The following is a 23,110-nucleotide window of genomic DNA, read 5'->3' as shown; positions in this document are numbered from 1 at the left end:
TAAATTTTTTTTTCAGTGACACTTTCTTTTTTTTTTAATTTTTTTTTTAAATGTTTTATTTATTTTTGAGACAGAGAGAGACAGCATGAACGGGGGAGGGTCAGAGAGAGAGGGAGACACAGAATCTGAAGCAGGCTCCAGGCTCTGAGCTGTCAGCACAGAGCCCAACGCGGGGCTCGAACCCACGGACCGTGAGATCATGACCTGAGCCGAAGTCGGATGCTTAACCAACTGAGCCACCCAGGCGCCCCAGTCAGTGACACTTTCCCTTGCTTTACTATTTTTTATCTTTTTTCTGCTTTTGAAATAGGCTTTTAATTACAAGATATCAAACTACACTCAAAAATACCAGCCATTGGCACACTGTGGAGAAGCTCACAAGCAGGGACAGAAAGCAGTGGCAGGAGGTGGGGAATGATTGGAGCAGTGGTTACAAATGTTCACAGGAAGCTAAACCTGTACAACAGGTTGTGCCCTAATGTTAGCACAAGTTAGACTAGTCACTACCATGGTCGGTGGCCTTGGTGTGTTTGGGTTCAGATTCTATGTGGTAATACAGTTTCTTCCAGTTGAAAGTTCTTGGCTTGCACCAATCACAGCATGACCAGTGGGCACCAGACCAGTCTATTTGGTTTTCAGTATACTGTCATAGACCTGATAGATGTACCAAGAGACTTCAGCAGCTCTACGCTTCAGCACCAGTGTATAATTTCGGTGTCCTGGCTGGATATGTAGCTCAGCCAAAATCCAAATGCCATTAGTGAGCTTTAGGGATCAGTACAGCATGTCCAGCCCACATTCCTCTTGGCAACCATATAAAAATTACTGTTTTGCAATTTGCTGGAAACAGTGTCAGCCTTTAAATGACATTCCTTAAAGTTCATTGAGCCGAAGTTCATTTTCATTGGGGATATCCTTCCATGTTGCAAGGGAGACGTGGCACTCCATTTTGCCATCTTCTAGACAAAGCACATTGAGCAGGACGAGGCAGCTGAAGTAGAAGACATCAGTCTTGTTTTTCACAGCCACCTACAGGTGATTCAGAGGTTCCATCTTCATGACTGGGCCCAAGGTGTGGAGAGGCAAGGAGACATCAATACTCTGATTTGGCATCAGTGGAGTATGGGTAGCCAGAGGAGTGCTGGGGATGACACCAAAGCTATTCTTGTTAAACGGGATTGCAAAGTCTGTCATGTGCTGCAGAGCTTTGTTGGTGAAGTTCATTTCCATATAGATGTGTCCTTGGCAGTGAATAAATGTTCCAGATGTCTCCCAAGCCTTTAGCTTTTATTTTATTTCAGGCAGCCAGGCAGTCTTAGAAGCTACCTATCCACCAGGTGCCATGCCTATCCCCGTGGAGAGCTCAAATAGGTCATTCAGACCACCGTTGACCAAAACAGGAATAGGAGAAGAAGCAAAGGTTGTGGGCACTGATGATGGGATGGAGGGTTGTCCCACCGGACTATGTAGTCCTCCTCCTAACAGGTTTACTCTCATGTGCCTGGAGGACACCTGTGGCACATTGACTGGGGAACCAAGGTCAAGGATTATCGGAATCTTGTGTTGCGAAACTCAAGACTTGCTGTACCAGCTCGCTCCTGTGTTTCTGATGGTTTCTTGAGAAACAGCCTCACTATGGCATCAAGCAGAGTGAACTGCACCCGGGTGCTTTTCATCATGAAAACTCTCCAGGAAGCTCTCCTCTAACTCATCTGTTGTCAGTTCTCTCAGCTTATTCTCCCACAATCCAAATTGTAGCTGCTCAAGCAACTGGTTCATCCAGTGAGTCTAAAGTTCTTGCACAGAGTGGTAATGATACTTTCATACTTGTTGGGTATTTGTGGAACATGTCCCTGATGACAACAGTTACCTTTTGGACTACATAATTTACTTTGGTCTGGATGCGATCAAGCAATGTGCTCACACGGCACTCAGCAGATGTCTCCACTTTGATGGCACACCGTACAGTGGCCCACACAGCTTTGCAAACAGAGTTAACATCCCCTTCTTTGGCATATTCCTTGAATTCTGCCGGAACCTGAGCAGTGTTGGCTTCAGCATATTGTAGTAGTCAGAGTCCTTGGGTAACAACTCTAGAAACTTCATTAGGACTCTTAACACTGAAAGCACCAATGCTGAGTTGGCACGAGATAGCTGGGGAGTTAACATGCTCACACAGCTGCTCTGAGCCTCCCGGTCATCTTTAGGGTTGTAATTAGGCAGTCCAAGATGAAAATCTGGCCCCATTCAGTGCACTTACTCGTGCTGTCAGCCGCTTATTCATGTTCTTTGGGTTCGGATCAAGTAGGTTGCTGTTTGGGTGAGATTCACTGATTTCCAATAATGCTGCTGTAGCATTAGCCACCACCATTGGTGGTGAATCTGCTATTTGAATCTGCTATGAGGTCCAGCAGAGAATCCGGAAATCCCTGATCTTCCACCATTTGGGCATTGATATCATGGTGTTCTGCCACACAGACTGCTGCTGTTTTCTAAACATGCGGATCTTCATCCTTCAAGCACTTGCGGAGGGACTCGCAGGGATCTTCTATAATTTTGTCCACCCAGGTGCACCCCATGATCCTGACTGTGAAAGTCCGAATTAGACGATTGGAATCTTCACAGCCCTTCACGAAGCTGTGGACAGCCATGGTGGTCATGTCTGGCTGACTGCTGGCATAGTTCATCAAATAGAGATACACAAGATTCTTTAATTCCATGTTGTCCGTTTGCGTACTTTACTACATCTGGAAAGAGAGAGCTAATGTCCTGGGCCATAGTCATGGAAACAATCGCTTTCTTCATAGCCTCCTTCCTCTTTTCTTTCTTTTCATTGTTGACTTTAGCCTTCAACTCAAAGACTTCTCCTCTTTTATTGGTTGTGAAATACTTGGAGTCAGTGATGGTGTTGGATCTTTAATGTGCACTGGAGGCAAGGGTGGGAGTGCGGTGGCCAGAGAGCACGGTCCGAGTGGTGTTGTAATGGTTTCCTGCACATCACCAAATATAAGTGTCTCTAAAGGTTTTGTTATATGTTGTCAAATTGCTATCCAAAAGAATCCTAACTCATACTGCCACCACCACATGTAAAAGTCCCATTTCTCTTTTTTTAAAAAAAATTTTTTTTCAACGTTTTTTATTTATTTTTGGGACAGAGAGAGACAGAGCATGAACGGGGGAGGGGCAGAGAGAGAGGGAGACACAGAATCGGAAACAGGCTCCAGGCTCCGAGCCATCAGCCCAGAGCCTGATGCGGGGCTCGAACTCACAGATCGTGAGATTGTGACCTGGCTGATGTCGGACGCTTAACCGACTGCGCCACCCAGGCGCCCCAAAAGTCCCATTTCTCTTTACCCAAGATCTGTATGATTGTTTTTCCTTTATTTATTTGATAGTAAAAATATATCTCTTTATTTTTATTTTTTCTTGTAGACCACTAGTGAGGTTGAAGGTTTTTCCATAAATTTGTGACGATTCTTTTGCAGACTATATCTTCTTATTTATACACTGGTATATTAGTATTAATAATCTTAAGGATCTACTAATAAGGTTGATATTGTTAGAGCTACTTCAGACAGACTACAGAGGAAGAAAGTAGGCATTAACTGTATTAAAAGCATAAAAAGGAAAATGAACTTTAGAAAGACAGATGAGAATATCTCAGAACTGAAATGCAGACATATTCAAACTTACTTGAGCCATAGGATGATAGAAATCTAATTAGACTAAAATTCTGTAGTGTTAGAGTTATATCTTGCTCTATCACTTGATTGGCTTCTAGTAGGGTATATAGCTAAATATTTAACTTCTCTTATTTGTGAAGGGAAAATATTATTGTCCCTTAATTACCTGGGTGGGAAGCAGTAGTGGTAATGGTGATAATGCAGTAAAGATTTATTTTACCATAGATGACGTGGAAAAGGAAGAGAGCATGAATTCCTGTCCCAGAAACAAGACTATGGCCAAATGAGTTGGGGATTGGTGCTTACACAGATATCACAGGAAGGACCAGGGATCTCCCTTTCTTCTCTGCCTCCCCCTCCCTTCCTCCAAACCCATAATGCAATGTCGTTGGTATAGACATAACTCTCCAACAAAATAGAATTACATTCTAGATAAATTTTTATGATTGAGATGGGGATTTTTAACATCAGATATGTTGGTATAAATTTTATATGAGCCTTGTAAAGTCCCATTTTAAAAATCCCTTACAGAACACTGTTCTGTATGTCAAAGAGATGAAAGATAAAATAACTCATGGGATTTGAACCTGTGATTTCAGAGATTCTACTCCAAAGCTGCTTTTCTGTCATCAAGCTTTCTCCTCTGGCTAAGAACATATTGTAATACTGAAAAAACTATGCAAATGAGCTAATAGCCAAGGTGGTTGTTTCTATTCTAGCATATCATGAGGATGAGTTGAACACCTATATCCTTAGTTTGTTTGAAAAGTATGTTTAATGACAAATCTCTTTCTGTTCCCCAAAAGAAGTTCTCTTTAATCTTCAGCTGGAAAATTAAAGTGTCAACTTGATCCACTAGGATGTACCCCTTAAAAAATTGGCTAATACTTTTATATATTTTATGATTATTCATGCAAGTCATAGGCCATAAACTGATTAATGATCTAGCTCTCTTTTATAAATTTGCTAGATTATTGCTAAAACTAATTTCACCATTTATCATGCTATAGCACCCCCACTTAAGGAAAAATTGATTTGAGTTCATATAGATAGATTTTCTTTCCTTAAGTTCCCAAAGACCACTGAAGACTACATTTATATATATAGTAGCTACATACTTCCATCACTTTTTTTTTTTAAGAGAGAGGGAGAGCAAGCCAGGGAGGGGGACAGAAGGAGAGAGAGAGACACACACACACAGAGAGAGAATCTCAAGTAGGCTCTATGCTTAGCACAGAGCCTAATATGGGCCTCAATCCCACGACCCTGAGATCATGACCTGAGCCAAAATCAAGAGTCAGACACTCAACCAACTGGTCAGCCACCCAGGCGTCCCACTTTCATGACTTTTTGAAGCAGTGTATTCACATGCTAGTAGATATTCTTACTTACTTTTCTTACCAAGGAAACATACATAGTGATTTATGAAGTAGAAATGTATTATTTTAAAATTGAGAAACAAAACTGCCTTTCCTGAGAATAGCATTTTCAAAATAATAGCTAGATTTTATATAATTCTTGTTAGTCTCTTCTTTTTTCAATTACTTAATAGTTTATATAATTTGATAAGCTAAAGCCATGTCTTATCTATTACCGAAAACAAAAAGGAAATGGTTTCTAAGCTTCTGAACGTGTGATGTACATATATTTTTAAGATCTTAGAATTTAAGACTAAAGTTTGATATCTTGGCCAGAGAGACTGTTAATAATGTAATGACAAAATGCTAAATTCATCCTATAAGAATACTTTTTACTCGACTGAAGTCATGCATGGTCCCCCCTGAGATTTGGGTTAATTGTTCTAAAAGGAACATAGCTCAGGAAAGAGGGATTTGGTCCTAAGTTAAAGACCATTTCAACATCTAGGAAGGAAAATGTGAAATGAGTGTATTCGTATAGTAATAAAATAAACTATACATGACAAAAATGTATCCATAATGTGTACTTTCTTCCTTTTCAGGTTATGCATTAGACCCTTCATTAGATAATCACCAAGTGTCTACTAAATATATTGGTTCTGTAGAAGAAGCTGAAAAAAATCAAGGTAATTTATTCAAATTTATTTAAAATATTTAATATCAAATATATATGTATGTGTCTATATCTATGTATACATACACTTATGATTACTGTCTTGCAGATTGACTTTCAGCAGTAAAAAAAACTAGTGTTTTATTAGGTTGGTTTTATTTTAAGCTGAGACAATACAGTGATATATTTTAGAGCAGTATCATTTAGAACTATTATAGTTTAGAGCTTGTTTTTGCCACTCAACTAGGTGTGCAACCTTGTAGGGAAGATGTTGGTACCTATTATTCTGGGTTGTGATGAGCACTAGGCACAGTGCCAACCATGTAGAAATCATTCAATAAATTATAATTAATGTGTAGCTAATCTTGGCAATTTATTTCTCAACACTGACGTCAAGCTACATTTTTACAGAGCAGAACAAATTTTATTATACATTGTCTGTAAAGATTATCTTTAAAGGTTTGAAGGCTGAGTTTGAATATGTGTTTTAGAATATATGTTTGTGCAGATTTTCATTTTGTACTTACAAGACAAAGTGTCATATTCTAAATGCTAACTTCTCACAAAGCTCATCATTGGAATCTTACCCATAAAATATGCTCATTAGAAAAAGAATATGGTTGTATGAGGACTTCTAGTTAGTAGCTACAGACCCTATATCATATCATCCAGCTACATTATTGTTAAAATAGAATTTTAACAAGCTTTTGTTGTAACATGCAACCTGAAGGAAACTGATTTGAATTAATATAGGTAAGCTTTTTTAAGTTAGACCTCTACAAGCCGTATCTTTTATGTAGTTAGATTGTGACTGTGACCCATAAACCTTTTCCAGTTTAGTGCCGGCACCCAGAGTGCCACCTCCTACTGATCAAATCAGAACCTCAACCAGAAACACCCTCTTTCCTCCTTTCTTTTTAATTCTAAGATTTATGATTTAGAGGTCAAGTTTAGATTGAGATGACTTGGAAGAATACCAGATTCTTGTGAAACCTTGTTTAATTAATATTGTTGAATTACAAGTGAATCAAAATTATTAATTTCCTAATGTAATTTAACCTAATTCAGTTTTTAAATGATAAATTTTAATTTATTCTTGCTTTCAAAAGTAGTTTTATCATTATTTAGCAATATTAAATTGCTGGATTTCTTTCAAAAAGTGGTAAAATCTAGTGATCTAGGTCCATGATTCATTAAAAGGATTGTGTATCATTGTAGGATTACATAGCTGGGTCTTTTCTTTAAATAGATGAGGATTTGCAAAATATTGGGAACAGTAGGAAGCTTTTCTTCCCAGAAGGCTGAGTCTCTTTTTGTATACCATGAGTTGGTCTATCTGGCAGATTCATATAGATTTTATTTTGTGTTTTTAAATAAATCTTTGGTCACTTGAACAATCACTTTTCTTTAGCCATACAAAGTAAAAACATATATGTTCTATATATGTATTTATATAAATGTTGTTTCTTTAAAAAATATCCATGTTTGTAATCTCTTTTTTAATATAGGTTTAACTGTGTTTGAAACTGGTCAGAAAAAAATAGAAAAAAGGAAAAAGTTTAAAGAAAATGATGCATCTAATATTGATGGTTTCTTGGGACCATGGGCAAAATATGTGGATGAAAAAGATGTAGCCAAACCCTCAGAAGTAAGTTTTGATGTTTTTCATTGCCAATTCAGGTAGATGCTGTGTGTCTGTGAAGGATATCTATGTTAATAAACTTGAGATTTCCTTAGAGAACCAAATGATGACTCATTAGAATTTCCCTGCCATGGCTGAGAAAATACACTAAGATTTTTAAATTTTTCTTGGGAATATTTTTTTAAGTTTATTTATTTATTTTGAGGGAGAGAGAGAGCATGAGCAGACAAGTGGCAGAGAGGGAGAGAGAGAATCCCAAGCAGTCTCTGCACTATCAGCACAGAACCTGACTTACGGGGCTCGATTCCACAAACTCTGAGATCATGAAGTGAGCCGAGATCACGACTCAGACGCTCAACTGACTGAGCCACCCAGGTGCCCTGGGAATATTTTTATTTATCCTTTTTCTGATTTATTTTCTTCCGTATTTTTTTAAATACCTTTTTGGGGGGCGCCTGGGGGGCGCAGTCGGTTAAGCGTCCGACTTCAGCCAGGTCACGATCTCACGGTCCGTGAGTTCGAGCCCCGCATCAGGCTCTGGGCTGATGGCTCGGAGCCTGGAGCCTGTTTCCGATTCTGTGTCTCCCTCTCTCTCTGCCCCTCCCCCGTTCATGCTCTGTCTCTGTCTGTCCCAAAAATAAATAAAAACGTTGAAGAAAAAAAAAAAATTTAAATACCTTTTTGGTTTTTTATTTTATTTCATTTTTGTTGAGAGAGAGACAGAGCATGAGCGGGGAAGGGGCAGAGAGAGAGGGAGACACAGAATCCGAAGCAGGCTCCAGGCTCCAGGCTCCGAGCTGTCAGCACAGAGCCCGACATGGGGCTTGAAATCATGAGCCATGAGATCATGACCCGAGCCAAAGTCGGACGCCTAACCAGCTGAGCCACCTGGGCACCCTGATTTTCTTCCATATTTTTAATTAAAATACAATATTGAATAATTTTTAAGAAAAGTTAAAATTTAATAAAAGTTGATAATGCTGTTAAACTATTGTGGTAGGTGTTCTTCTGATACTAGATATTCAGATAGTAATGTGAGTATCTAGAATACTAAATTAGCCTTTCTATGATTTTAGGATTGATGATGGGTTTTATTTATTAACATATTTAAAAATTTTAATAATTATCTATATTTTAAAATAATAATACCATGAAGTTTATAAAATAAAACTATAGACCCCTATCTGCCCCTTTCCCCCTCCTAATCCTACTGTCTCTATGGGCCAGTGACTCTTGTAGGTCTTAGGGATATAGCAGTGGACAAGATCAAGAAAATCCTGTCCTCATGTCCTGTTGACTTCTTTGTTATTATAGATAGGGACTTATTACTACCCCACCTTCCTTCCACTGCTCCTCCCATAAAAGTTGTCACAGATCTGTAGTCATTGCTTATATGCTTATGGCTTAGTAAAAGCTGTCATTACTGGAGAACAACATTATGTCCTAAAACGGAGTTTCCTTTACAGTAGTAGATTTTCTAATTGCTTTGTCTTTTCACTTACATAATTAGCATAACACATTGAATTTGCTTCTAGGTGTTCCAGAAGGATGGGTTTTGTATAAAATGATTTTAAAAGTATCAACTAGTACCTTTTATTTGTTAATGTCATTTTGTAATCCGTCAAAGAGTTGAGATTGTTATCCGAGAGACATACTTATAACTATTGCTTCACCAAAAAGTGGACCTCATCATAAAGTATTTATAATCAGCCTTGGGCACGGTGGGGTTCTAAAACATCCATTTAAAAAATTTTTTTTTTCAACGTTTATTTATTTTTGGGACAGAGAGAGACAGAGCATGAACGGGGGAGGGGCAGAGAGAGAGGGAGACACAGAATCAGAAACAGGCTCCAGGCTCTGAGCCATCAGCCCAGAGCCTGACGCGGGGCTCGAACTCACACACCGCGAGATCGTGACCTGGCTGAAGTCGGACGCTTAACCGACTGCGCCACCCAGGCGCCCCTAAAACATCCATTTTAAAGTTCACTTCTTAATTTCCTTAGGAAGAACAAAAAGAATTAGATGAAATCACGGCCAAGAGGCAGAAAAAAGGCAAACAGGAAGAAGAGAAACCTGGGGAGGAGAAGACAATCTTACATGGTAATATATTTTTTATGCTTCTTCATTTTTATGATAAACTTTCAGGTATCTACTCTGTTCTCTGTTCATATAGTATCAATTGCCCTTATTAATCAGCTGCTGTGCTTCACTGTATTAAGAATAATTGTATTTGACTGTTCGCATCTCAAAGAAATTATACCAGACTCTTCTGTATTCTAATAAAGGAGAGAAAATAGCGTGATTAATGATTGCCACAGATGATTCTTCGAAGTGCTGGTGACTTTTTAAAAATGGCAGATAAAGAAGAGGTCTGAATTGTCCACAATCTCTTGTTTCCTCAGAACAGACTCTTGGCTCCAGTCATCTTAACTTTTTGTTTTTAACCCAAGCCAGATACTCTCCAGATATCCTCCGAATTCATAATTGTTACTAAATTTTACTTTAAAAGAAAAACTTTTTTTTTCATGTGAATAGACCGGAGATTAAAATTCTTATACTAATTTTGATATGTGGAAGGAAATGCCTATTTCCTTTACATCAGGAAATATAGTCCAAAATGAATTATAAGTATTCTCAAATGTATCTGGTTCATTAATAATTAGTTACCTTTGGAAAATTATGTAGTGATTAGCAAACTGTAAGGAATATTTAGTACTGATGTATTGGTTATTCTAATATTGATCACATATCAAATATTTAGGTTTGATGAGGCCATATTCAATTTCTCAAACTCCAGTTTTCTGGAGTTTTCTCTCCAAGGAGTCTGTTGAGTACTGTGGTGCTTGCAGCCATAATAAATGTAACAGCCCACATCTATTGAGGACTATTCTGTGCCAGGCATGCCGCTAAATGTTTTATATATACTATGCCATTTAAGTGCCACCAGTGACTCCACTGTAAACTTTATGTTGAAAGTGGAGAAGAGAATGGAATAGGAACCTGGAAGGGCATAAAAGAGGAAAACAGGGAAAAAGGGTAGTTGATATTTTTAACTTCTTTTTTTATCCTGGTTTGCTTCTGAGTCTTTGCCAGTGACTCACAAGGCTCAAGTATTATCTTTTCTTCCCTCGCTGTAATTATGCTGCAGTGAAGTCTTTTTTATATCATTAAAATGTGTAACTAAGTAAAAGTATAGATCTTATTTAAAGGTCTGATAGTCTCTGGGTATTTAGAAATTCCAAAGTATTACCTCTAATTGTAAACAATAGCAGTGACTTCAAGAACTAAATTTTAGCTGACTCTTGGTCTTAACTTCATCAGAATGTTAGTACCTAAACCTTAATAGGGAACAATATCCCTATGAATAAAATGTTACCAGGGGCGCCTGGGTGGCTCAGTCGGCTGGGCGTCCGAGTTCAGTTCAGGTCATGATCTCACAGTCTGTGAGTTCGAGCCCCACGTCGGGCTCTGTGCTGACAGCTCAGAGCCTGGAGCCTGCTTGGGATTCTATGTCTCCCTCTCTCTCTGCCCCTCCCCTGCTCATGCTCTGTCTCTCTCTGTCTCAAAAATAAATTAAAAAAACATTAAAAAAAAATTAAAAAAAAAGTTATTTAAGGATATAGATTTTATGACTGTAGCTTATATTTGTTCACTGCTTTCCTTTGTTTTCTTATTTCAGTTAAAGAAATGTATGACTACCAAGGCAGATCCTATCTTCACATACCTCAGGATGTTGGTGTTAATCTGCGGTCCACTGTGCCACCTGAGAAGTGTTATCTTCCCAAGAAACAAATTCATGTGTGGTCTGGACATACGAAGGTAAGCAAAGTGGTCATATGGATTGGCCATGACATCACATTCATAATTGGTGTCCTATCCCCTTAGGGGTAACCCAAGCCTTTCCCCACATATTCCTGCCCAATCTGCTTTTTTCTGGAACCACAGCAGTGAATAATGGGTTGGTAGTGGCACTAAGACCTCAGTAATGTTGCCTTAGCTCTTGGGATTATCATGCTTAAGAGAAGATTAGATGGTTTCTGGTTTATAAACCATGATAATATTTAAACTGATGCAGAGACAAGATACTTGAAACTTTTGATGTTGATATTCTTTGTCATCTGCACTATTCCAACTGATAATTTTCCAGCTCCTAGCAAAGAGTGAAGGAACTGAAGAGGAGAGAGAGCATTAGCAACTTGATTGACTAAGAATTCCCTGGGGTGAGAAAGTCAGTATTAAAGGTCAAAAAACAAATCTTCAAAAGCTTAGTGTCAATAAGGGCTGCTCTTGGACTACTAACAAAGGTTATTCTGGGGCATGATTTTTGGAATTAAGAAAAACAGTAAATTAGGTTGCTTAAAAATATATCATACTTTCCTTGTTTCACTTTAGCGGACATTAGACTCCTTCTGATTGATAACTGTAATACCTTTTTATAGGGCGTCAGTGCTGTCAGATTGTTTCCTCTCTCTGGCCATTTATTGCTGTCTTGTTCCATGGACTGTAAAATTAAGGTGAGTTTTCAGTAACAGAGTAGGAGTGCTGCAATGCTAGTGCTTTGGTTAAGTCTATTTGGTTAATTATAAATAAATTTGGGTTTGTTAGGCAACTAGAGGCTAATTATTTTCTCTTAGGCCCCGTGAATGCAGCCATTTATGAATTGCTTCCAAACATGTTGATTCAAATATGGCTCTGTGGTCCAACCCTCTAGGCTCATTTGTAAGCTTAGATAACTGATTAGGATGTAATCAATCACTTTGGCTTTAGATATATAAATATTTAATCACTAATAATGTATTTTTATAGAGGCTTTGGATACGTAACAAATATGAGTTCATTTGTTCCTCAGAACCTTATGAGGTAGAGAGGACACATGATAGAAATCCCATTTCAAAAAGTAGGTAACATAATTCATCCTTTTTCTTATAAATGCAAATAGACACCAAGTAGCAGAACTGCTCCCAGCCTCTTCTCTCAGGTTGTACAGTCTTGGGAAGCTCCACTTTAAGGTTAAGTTTCCGCTATAGAGTATGTGGGGAAAAAGCTCAGTTGCCAGAGCATATCAACTTGAACATGGGAGAAGCCTTTTTAAAACTAAAATCTGAAAGAATAGTGCTCTTTTTTGTGTCTTCTGTGTCTGCATTATTATGATGGTCAAGACATATCAGCCCTCTAGTACTCTTGAGGCTTAGAAAGTTGAATCATTAAAATTGTACTCTGTGTAAACAACTCAATGATATGTGAAGGTAGCTTTTCTTGATGAGGGCAGTCATTTAGGCAATTGTCTCTACTCAGTAGCTTAAAATGACAGGCTAACAGTTTGGAGTAAAAACCCCTTGTTTCCTTTAACTTTCACTTCATACAAACTATATTAAGATTAAGGTCTTTCTGACCAATTGAAAAAACAGAGTTCAATTTACTTCATTTCCTAAGCATTTTTTAGGTACCTAATATGCAACAGGCCAAGACTAAAAATATATTAAGACCCTCTCCATGGGGCGCCTGGGTGGCTTGGTCGGTTAAGCGTCTGACTTCGGCTCAGGTCATGATCTCGCGGTCCGTGAGTTCCAGCCCCGCGTCGGGCTCTGTGCTGACAGCTCAGAGCCTGGAGCCTGTTTCAGATTCTGTGTCTCCCTCTCTCTCTGCCCCTCCCCTGTTCATGCTCTGTCTCTCTCTGTCTCAAAAATAAACGTTAAAAAAAATTAAAAAAAAAAAAAGTTTAAAAAAGACCCTCTCCCTGCCCTTAGGGTGATCATTTCTTTATGATGTAAATGATGCTTATAGAACCTGGCATAAGGTGCTCTGTTTTCAAAGAGGAAGCACACTTCAGTAGGAGGGTAACTAAGTAAAGGGGATGGCGGGGGTGGGGAGTGTAGGGAGTGGAGCAGGTCCAAAAAGAGTGAATAGGATGCATAGGCATGGCGTGTGCTGAACACTGTAAGTTTGTGGTTTCTGGAGTCTCGAATCTGAGAGATACAGAGTGGCAACAGTCATAGGCCAAGGACCAGGTAGGTCCTGGAAGTCCTTTGCCTGGTATGCTGCGGGAACTGAGACTTTATGCTGTTGGCACTGGGTGGCCAGGAAGTGCTGTTTTAGAACACTAGTAACATTACCAACGGTTTGATTTGAGGTAGGCAAGAATAAAGGTAGTTTTGAAGCTATTGTATTAATTCACTTTAGATGTAATGAGAATTATTAGCCTATTATAGCCTAGATCATCATTTCCATATAGCTTCTATAATATTTTGTGGCTTCAGTAAGTTCCAAAAAAATGAAATACATTTGGTAAGGACCAAAATGTTATAAACATGGCAGTTTTTAATAGTATTTAATTCTTCCAGAAGTAGCTCATAATATTACATAAAAGTTTTCATCATAGAAAATATATCAAATAACAGAAAAGAACAAGAAGTGAAAGTCACTTTTATTAGCTCCATCTATGTTCTCTTGATATTTTGGTGTATCTTTCAGTGTCAGATTTCAAACGTGTGTGTGTGTGTGTGTGTGTGTGTATGGTTCAAATGTTGCAACATAGACTAACAGCTCTAAGCAACATGTTCCCTTAAATATAATGCCTTTGGTTAAATCCCCTGTACACACATATATGCACACACATAGCCAGCATACGACTGTTGTTATTGATTGAAACTTGTCATTTTACCCAAGTCTTCTATTAAATTTAATTTCTCTGTGTTTTTTTCCCCCAGCTATGGGAGGTTTATGGAGACAGGCGCTGTCTACGAACATTTATTGGTAATACTTCTTTTATCTCTGGCTATAAATCTGTTTGGAAATACTTTTTTTTTTTTAATGTTTATTTTTAAGAGAGAGAGAGAGAGAATGAGTAGGGGAGGGGCAGAGAGAGAGGGAGACAAGAGACACAGAATCTGAAGCAGGCTGTCAGCACAGAGCCCGACACGGGGCTTGAACCCAGGAACCACAAGATCATGACCTGAGCCAAAGTCAGACGCTTAACTGACTGAGCCACCCAGGAGCCCCTGTTTGGAAAGACTTTTTAAAACTAAGATAACATCATTGACAGTAATTTTATTGTACCGATAATGAAGGAAAGTCTTCAAAAACTTGAGCTGAGTCTTGAAGAGGGACTAAGTCCTCCCAAACAGACAAAAAAGGGAACTGAGAAGAAAAGCAAAAGTGGTTTGAGAAAGCATGCTGCTTTGGGGCAGCCAGGTATATTTCGGAATTGCCAGGGTATGGGATATGGTGAGAGATGACAAGCAGAGAAAGCAGTATAACAAGAGGCAAGGCATGGAGGACCTTACATGCCCTTAGTAGGGAGTGCAGAATCGGGGTGCCTGGGTGGTTCAGTTAAGTGTCCGACTTTGGCTCAGGTCATGATCTCACGATTTGTGAGTTCGAGCCCCGCATTGGGCTCTGTGCTGACAGCTCAGAGCCTGGAGCCTGTTTTGGATTCTGTGTCTCCCTCTCTCTTTCTGCCCCTCCCCCACATGTACGCCCACACTCACACTCTCTTGCTCTCTCTCTCTCGCTCGCTCTCTCTGTCTCTCAAAAATAAATAAACTAAATTTTTTAAAAATTAAAAAAAATAAGGAGTGTAGAATCTATCCAGAGGACCTTGGAAAGCCATCCATTAAACGGCTTTTGCAGGAAATTAGCTTAATTAGATTTGAAGTTTATAGAGATCACAGTGACAGTATGGAAGATGTTTTGGTGGGGCAGGCCCGCTGGCAGGGAAATGAATTACAGGGTTATTTCATTGGTCTAGATTAGAAATGCTAAGAGTCTGGACTAAAGCGGCGCATAGAGAGGAAAAACAATCAAGAGTTAAAAATCAGCAGGACTTAGCGGATGTAAGTGATAAGAGTGCATCAGGAATCTAGGGTGACTCCCAGCTGGCTGGGTGAATGGTGGTGCCATTCGCCAAGAGAGGGAACAGAAGAGGATGATGAGGTATCACTTGTTAAGTTTGAGCTGCCTTTGGGATATGGAGATGAAAATTTCCAGTAAGCAATTAGATGGCCAGATGTTGAGCTTTGAAGAGAAGTTAGGAATTGACAGCTACAGCATACAAAAGGGTAAGATTGAGTGAACTCCTTGAAGGAGAAAACAAGGCCAAAAAGAGAACAGCTTCGTGGCAAACCCTTCTGGCAGAGAATAGTTTACAGTCTTGGGCAGATTTCATATGAAGGCTGGTTATGTTTCCAGATTTAACTGTACATCATCGAAACACTATTTGTGTAAATCATAGTGGCTCTGTTTTTAGATTCAAGTGGGAGTCCTTTCTGCAGGCTTTGTTATGATTTTAGGGCCTCACCCCACAAATAAATACTGCCCAAGGTGCCTATAGGAGGACTTGTGGGAAGGCTCTCAGCAGCGTACAGGGGAACAAAATGCCTCCTGTACATTTAGTGGATTTGGTCCCCATCTGTCTCCCCACCGCAACCTGGCAGTTTTTCAGTGGAAAACTGAAAATTACCTGCTTTCGGAAGATGGGACTCTTGCTGTAGAAAAGAATACCTAATTACTGTAGCACATTGCCTGACTAGTTCACTGGTGGTGCTGGTTCAGGGCTGCTGTGTGTGGTTGACAATTTGTGCAGTGCACATTTTGCACAATTGTACTTGTCAGTCTTGGTCATGATGGGGTGGTAAAGAATAGGAAAGTTTCTGCTTTCATTTAGCCACATTTTATTTGTCTCTGTAACTTTCAGAAGAGTTGACTGGCCTGGCAGGATTGATTTCCAAGCAAAGCACTTTAAAATTAATATATTGTCAAAATGCTATCTTAAAATAGAAATTGATATTTGTTTCAAAAAGGTTTATTAGTCTCGGAGATTCTGAATTCACTTCTGTGAAACTTGGTAATGTGATCACAGAAATCCACAGCTACTGAAGAAGGGCTGTGATTCCATGAACTTGAGGGTTAGGTCACTTTGTTTCACTTAGTGAGTAATCTGGAGAGCGAACCTCTGACATGTCACTAGTCCCTTCTTTTTCGTTGGCAATAATTGGCCTGTTATGTTTCCTTAAATTCTTGACTGCTTAGTCATCAGTTATGTGTATTACATATTAAAAGATTGCTATGACCTACTTCAAAAAAAAAAAAAAAAGTTACCCCTTGTCTCTTGGTTCTTACCTAAATGTTATGCCTCAGAAACACCTAGGGAGCTTTTTGAAGGGGAAATAAAAAAACCTCCTACGTTCCCAAGCCCACACCTAACTGAACTCTGAGTCAGTAAGTCAGGGAATAGGATTCCAGAGATTTTGACTCACAGTGTGGCTTGAAAATGCTATTTCTCTTAACAGTGCTTGTGTTTTAAGAGATATTTCACCTCACCTCCGTTTTTATTGTCTCCACCTTTAGGTCACAGTAAAGCTGTTAGGGACATCTGCTTTAATACTGCAGGAACACAGTTCCTCAGTGCAGCTTATGACAGGTATCTTAAGCTCTGGGACACTGAGACAGGTAAGAGCTCACTGATACTAATCCATATTTATCTTATAAATTAGCATTGATAAATGAAATAGTGTGAGTGGTCTTCTGTGGCAGATGATGCCATCTGTAACTGCTGATTCTCATACCACCATCAGCTAATATCATAAAATGTAGAGTTGAAACTCAGCTACGTAAGTAGCTTTTTTACTATGAAACTTTGTTTCCATCAAATACAATTTATAAAGCAAACGTGCTGATAGATAAGCAAATCTGAAATCTTCCATAGACTATTTAATTGATTTTTTGTTCTCTTCCATCACGTAGCACACGGCATTGCACATAATGGAAGCACAATAAGTGTCTGATGAACAACATTAAATTTGATTGCCCACATTAAGATAAGTCAGTTTACAGGCCCATAGGCGAGTTGGTTTTATATATTCACAAACATTAATTGCATCAGTACGTTGTGGCCAGTATGGTTTTGTATAACCATCTTTTGTCTTACTGAGTTTTAAGGGGAAAGGTAATAGCTCATATTTATTGAACACTGTTTACCAGGCATTGTGCTGTGCACTTACGCCCAGTATTGCATTCAATTCTTAAAATATCCCTATAATTATTCTTATCATTCCTATAGACGAAGAAACTGAAGCTTAAAGAGGTAACTTTTCCAGAGTTACACAGCTAGTAAATGGCCGAACTGGTTTCAGCCAAGGTCTAATGCCAAAGCCCATACTCTTAACCCACAGTGGCTCTCAACTCCGGCTACACATCATAATCATTTTATCTATTCTGCAATTGATGATTCACTTTTGAAAAATTTATTTTTAATCATTAACAATCTGTGAAAAGGAACAATGTAGTTTATAGTATAGAACAAGCAGGCTGCCCTTCCCCAAAATTTATTAAGCAGATGGTCTCTAGATTTTCATCCCAGGGTTTATTTTACCTACCTTAACTTGAGTCTTTGGTTTTAGGACAGTGTATATCAAGGTTTACAAACCGAAAAGTGCCCTATTGTGTCAAATTTAATCCTGATGAAGATAAGCAAAATCTCTTTGTAGCTGGCATGTCTGATAAGAAGATTGTGCAGGTAAGTCTTTTCACAGTATTTTAGTAAGATTTCTACAGCTTATGTTGTATTAGGGGATGGAATAAAGAATATTAACTTGTTTAACGCTTGCTGCTCTTAGGGACTGCTAATGGGCTATTTTTAGTAGAAAACAGTCGGTCGTAAAAAACATTATGTTAGAGATTTTTTTTTCTTCACTTTCCATGGGTCTGATATCTCTTTATTTTCATAAATCTGCTCCACTTCTGTGTTTACCTCTTGTCTTGTTTGATGTACAGTGGGACATTCGAAGTGGAGAAATTGTGCAGGAGTATGACCGGCATTTGGGAGCCGTCAACACCATTGTTTTTGTTGATGAGAACAGGAGATTTGTGAGCACATCTGACGATAAGAGCCTCCGAGTTTGGGAATGGTGAGTTTCTGTTGGTAGAAAATCTGATTCATATATAAATAGCAAGCAGTTTAAAAATCTGTAGCCAAAGAAAGACCAGCCTTCGTACATACTATGCAACCATTTGAAGATTTTCACAACTGTGATCTCTGGCTTGCCAACCAAACTGTTGTAAATATTTAAGTATCCAGAATATGGAAATAAAAATTTAGACCTGCTACCTTTGATAGTCTTGGGACAGTCTAACCAAAGGCTATATGTTTGGAGTCATTTTTCTTGTATTGCCGACAAGTTTATATTGTTTTGACTTAGATTCGTTAGGTGCTTTGCAAAATGACCGATGACACATAGGGCCCACAAATGTATAGACTGTATTGTTCACGGCTGGGATTGAGCATTAGATCCTGGCCTCAGAGCCAACCCAAAGAAAATATTTTAAAACATCTTGATTTTTTTAAATGTCTGTATTATGATTATTCGGTACTGAAAATTGCCCCATGTCATCACCCATCGTGTCCTGCTATTCATAGCCCATACTGGGAGAAAACAGATGTTTTATTTGGAGAATATATTGGTTAATTTTGCTTTCCCAGAGAAGGGAAAAAAAAAAAAAACAACACTTTTTTTTTTTTTTAATTTTTTTTTTTCAACGTTTATTTATTTTTGGGACAGAGAGAGACAGAGCATGAACAGGGGAGGGGCAGAGAGAGAGAGGGAGACACAGAATCGGAAACAGGCTCCAGGCTCTGAGCCATCAGCCCAGACCCTGACGCGGGGCTCGAACCCACGGACCGCGAGATCATGACCTGGCTGAAGTCGGACGCTTAACCGACTGCGCCACCCAGGCGCCCCAGAACAACACTTTTCTAAAGTCAAGAAATACTAACGCTAGTTTCACTCAATATCATAGGTCATGTTTTATAATTTCCTTACAAAGAAATGCGTAATAATCTTTTTGTTAAAATGAATGTTTGGATGGAGCCCAGGTTGTTTTTATAGTCAGTTAGGAAGCACAGCTTAACCGTGGTTATGGCCTTACAGGGACTAGAAAATGTGACTTCTCACCACAGAAGTTGTTCTGCTTTAAGAAGTGGGAAGCCCTGAACTACAGCCGGTAGTTTCCTCCTGAAACTGAAAACGGAGTCCCTTTGGGGAGCTGAGCAGGTCCCTAGCCACTGTCAGGGAAATTTGAGTAATTGAAGGTTTCATGTAATTTAACTGCAATTTCTCCCACACTCACCACCAGTACACCCCTTCAAATCACCCCCATCTCATGGGGAGCCGACTTTATACTTTATGTATAGTTTTTATGTCATCCTTAAAGTACATGTTTTGAGACCCTCTTATAACTAAGATCTTTCTGTGGAAGTGATGTTACACGCACAGAATCTGACAGTTCGATTATACTTAAACTTTCAGATGTTTCTATCTTCAGATAGTATTTCAGCTTTGTTTTAAAACGTGGATGGTATAAAAGAAATGGGTAAATATTTAAATGATGCACCAGTTACAGGGCTCTAAGAACACTTGTGTGTGTTTTCTAAATGACAGCATTGGTCAGCACGTATTTTGATTACATTAAGGGGTGAGCTCAGCATGTTTCTTGTTTTCCCTTCTCAGAGCTGAAGAAATGCTCCTAAGAGTCCTACTACTGTTTCATTATAAATGATGACATCCTTAGACTTACTTCAGTTTAATCCCCATTTGCTAGTGGAGCCTTCCTCACCAATCCTCACACGAGGATAAGTGCTTCCCATCTGTGACCCCACATAATGCTTTGCTTCCCGCCGCTTTTCAGTGCTTGCGTATTTGTTCCTCTTCCCTGACAAGTTCCCGACCGAGAGAGACCTGTGTCAGCCGTGCTCACGGTGTGTCCCCAGTGCCAGCACAGTGCCTGGCATGCCGTATGCACTGAGTGTCTAAGGGAGTCGTTACTGTCATAGTGATTAATGACGCTGCATCTATTGAGCCCTTTCTGTGTGCCAAGCATCCCAAGCATTTTGTGTGAGCTCTTTCATTTCATGTGCAAAGTGGTTTTCTGGAATAGATATATTTGCTATCCCTGTTTTTATAGATGAGGAAACTAGTATAGGTTAAGTAATTTACCCCAGGTTCCATGACACATGAAAGGCCAGAATTCAAACCTGTATTAAACTTATTCCAAAGCTTAAGGGTTTTTTTCTCCAGCTCTATTAAGCTAGAATTGACAAATAAAATTGTAATATATTTAAAGTTTATAACATAACGATTTGATATATGTATACCTTGTGAAAGGATTCCTACCAAGTTAGCCCATCTACCACTGTACAGTATTTTAATATTTACCTTTTTTGTTTGGTAAGAACACTTAGGTTCTATCTACTCTCTTAACAAATTTCAATTATACAATACAATAGCTACAATCACCATGTTCTACATTAGATCTTCAGACCCTATTCATCTTACAACTAAAAGTCTGTACCCTTTTACCAGCCTCATGCAGTTCCCTATCCTGATCCAACCCTCTGGCAGCCACCGATCTACTCTATTTCTGTTAAAAGTTTGACTCTTGTACATATAAATGATAATATGTAGTATTTGTCTTTGGCCTATTTCACTTAGCGTAATGCTGTCCAGGTTCATCCATGTTGTTGCAAATGGCATCGTTCCCCTTTTTATTTTTTTTTTTATTTTTTTTTTTCAACGTTTATTTATTTTGGGGACAGAGAGAGACAGAGCATGAACGGGGGAGGGGCAGAGAGAGAGGGAGACACAGAATCGGAACCAGGCTCCAGCCTCTGAGCCATCAGCCCAGCGCCCGACGCGGGGCTCGAACTCACGGACTGCGAGATCGTGACCTGAGCTGAAGTCGGACGCTTAACTGACTGCGCCACCCAGGCGCCCCTCGTTCCCCTTTTTAAAGGCTGAATAATACTCCATTATATATGTAAATACCACATTTTTTTAATCCATTCTTTCACACCTCGGTTGCTTTCCTACCTTGGCTATTGTGAATAATGCTGCATTGAATAGGAAAGTACAAATACCTCTTCAGGATAGTGATTTCATTTCCTTTGGATATATACCCAGAAGTAGTATTGATGAATCATATTGTAATGCTATTTTTTTTTTTTTTAATTTTTTTTTTTTCAACGTTTATTTATTTTTGGGACAGAGAGAGACAGAGCATGAACGGGGGAGGGGCAGAGAGAGAGGGAGACACAGAATCAGAAACAGCCTCCAGGCTCTGAGCCATCAGCCCAGAGCCTGACGCGGGGCTCGAACTCACGGACCGCGAGATCGTGACCTGGCTGAAGTCGGACGCTTAACCGACTGCGCCACCCAGGCGCCCCTGTAATGCTATTTTAAATTTCTTGAGGAATCTCCCTGCTATTTTCCATAGTAGCTATATGCACCCATTTACATTTCCACCAACAGTGCACAAGGGTTCCCTTTTCTCCACATCCTCACCAGCATTTGTTGTCTGTCTTTTTGATAATAGCCATCCCAACATGTAAGGTGATATCTCATTATGGTTTTGATTTGCATTTCCCTGATGATGAGTGATGTTGAGCACTTTCCTGTACCTGTTGGCCATTTGTATGTCTTCTCTGCGAAAATGTCTGTTCAGGTCCTTTGCCCAAGTTTTAACTGGGTTACTTGGATTTTTGATAATAATTGTGTGACTTCCTTACATATTTTGGATATTGCCCCTTATCAGATCTGTGGTTTGCAAATATTTTTTGCCATTCCTTAGGTTGCCTTTGCATTTTGTTGATGGTTTTCCTTTGCTGTACTGAAGCTTTTTACTTTGAGGTAGTCCCACTTGTTTATTTTTGTTTTTGTTGCCTTGCTTAAGGTTAGTCTAATCCAGAAAATATTTGCAAAGACCAGTATCCAGGAGCTTCTCTGCTGTGTTTTCTTCCAGGAGTTTCAGGACTTATGTTCAAATCGTCAATACATTTTGACTTGAATTTGTGTGTGGTTTAAGATAGGGGGTCCTGTTTCATTTTTTGCATGTGAATATCAAGTTTTCCCAACACCATTTATTGAAGAGACTGTACCTTCTCCATTGTATATTCTGTGCTCCTTTGTCAAAAATAAGTTGACTATATATGCATGGATTTATTTCTGGGCTTTCTGTTCTGCTCTATTTGATCTGTGTTTTTATACAATACCATACTGGGTTTTTTTTGTTTTTTTTTATACTAATGGATTATTACTTCTTTTTATTGCTTTTAGTTTCATTGTTCTACTTGTTGTTCCTCTAATTTTTGAGTTGCACATTTAGATTGTTGATTTTCAGTCTTTTTTTCTTTAGGTTTTTTTTTTTTAATTTACTTAAGTAATCTTTTTTTTTTTATGAATTTATTGTCAAATTAGTTTCCATGCAACACCCAGTTCTCATTCTAACAGGTGCCCTCCTCGATGCCCATCACCTACTTTCCCCTCCCTCCCACCTCCCATCAACCCTCAGTTTATTCTTTTTTAAGGGTCTCTTATGGTTTGCGTCCCTCCCTCTCTGACTTTTTTTCCCCCTTCCCCTCCCCATAGTCTTCTGTTAAGTTTCTCAGGATCCACATAAGAGTGAAAACATAATGGTATCTGTCTGTCTCTGTATGACTTATTTCACTTAGCATAACACTCTCCAGTTCCATCCACATTGCTACAAAAGGCCATATTTCAGTCTTTCTCATTGCCAAGTAGTATTCCATTGTTTATATAAACCACAACTTCTTTATCCATTCATCAATTGGGCTCTTTCCATAATTTGGCTATTGTTGAAAGTGCTGCTATAAACATTGGGGTACAAGTGCCCCTATGCATCAGCACTCCTGTATCCCCTGGGTAAATTCCTAGCAGTGCTATTGCTGGGTCATAGGGTAGGTCTA

General features: G+C 39.1%; 1 protein-coding gene and 1 pseudogene across 1 annotated transcript in view; one reads left to right on the top strand and one right to left on the bottom strand.

The window, feature by feature from the left end:
- Positions 1 to 23,110, top strand: part of CDC40 (cell division cycle 40) — a 61,749-nt gene that overhangs the window by 26,225 nt on the left and 12,414 nt on the right. Inside the window, exons 4-12 of the mRNA XM_047101921.1 lie at positions 5,644 to 5,727; positions 7,223 to 7,362; positions 9,360 to 9,456; positions 11,036 to 11,175; positions 11,796 to 11,870; positions 14,064 to 14,109; positions 16,702 to 16,803; positions 17,754 to 17,869; positions 18,127 to 18,260. Of these exons, the coding sequence (XP_046957877.1) occupies positions 5,644 to 5,727; positions 7,223 to 7,362; positions 9,360 to 9,456; positions 11,036 to 11,175; positions 11,796 to 11,870; positions 14,064 to 14,109; positions 16,702 to 16,803; positions 17,754 to 17,869; positions 18,127 to 18,260 (934 nt within the window). The remainder of the gene's footprint in view (positions 1 to 5,643; positions 5,728 to 7,222; positions 7,363 to 9,359; positions 9,457 to 11,035; positions 11,176 to 11,795; positions 11,871 to 14,063; positions 14,110 to 16,701; positions 16,804 to 17,753; positions 17,870 to 18,126; positions 18,261 to 23,110) is intronic.
- LOC124528360 (AP-2 complex subunit beta-like) lies at positions 581 to 5,451 on the bottom strand (annotated as a pseudogene).

The sequence above is a fragment of the Lynx rufus genome, unplaced genomic scaffold (assembly GCF_022079265.1).
Source record: "Lynx rufus isolate CCGP_SWC_20201006 ecotype Redwood Valley unplaced genomic scaffold, mLynRuf1.p SCAF_6, whole genome shotgun sequence".
Taxonomy (NCBI): Eukaryota; Metazoa; Chordata; class Mammalia; order Carnivora; family Felidae; genus Lynx; species Lynx rufus.
The sequence above is the reverse complement of the archived record's forward strand: the minus strand, read 5'-3'. Positions and strand labels throughout refer to the sequence as shown.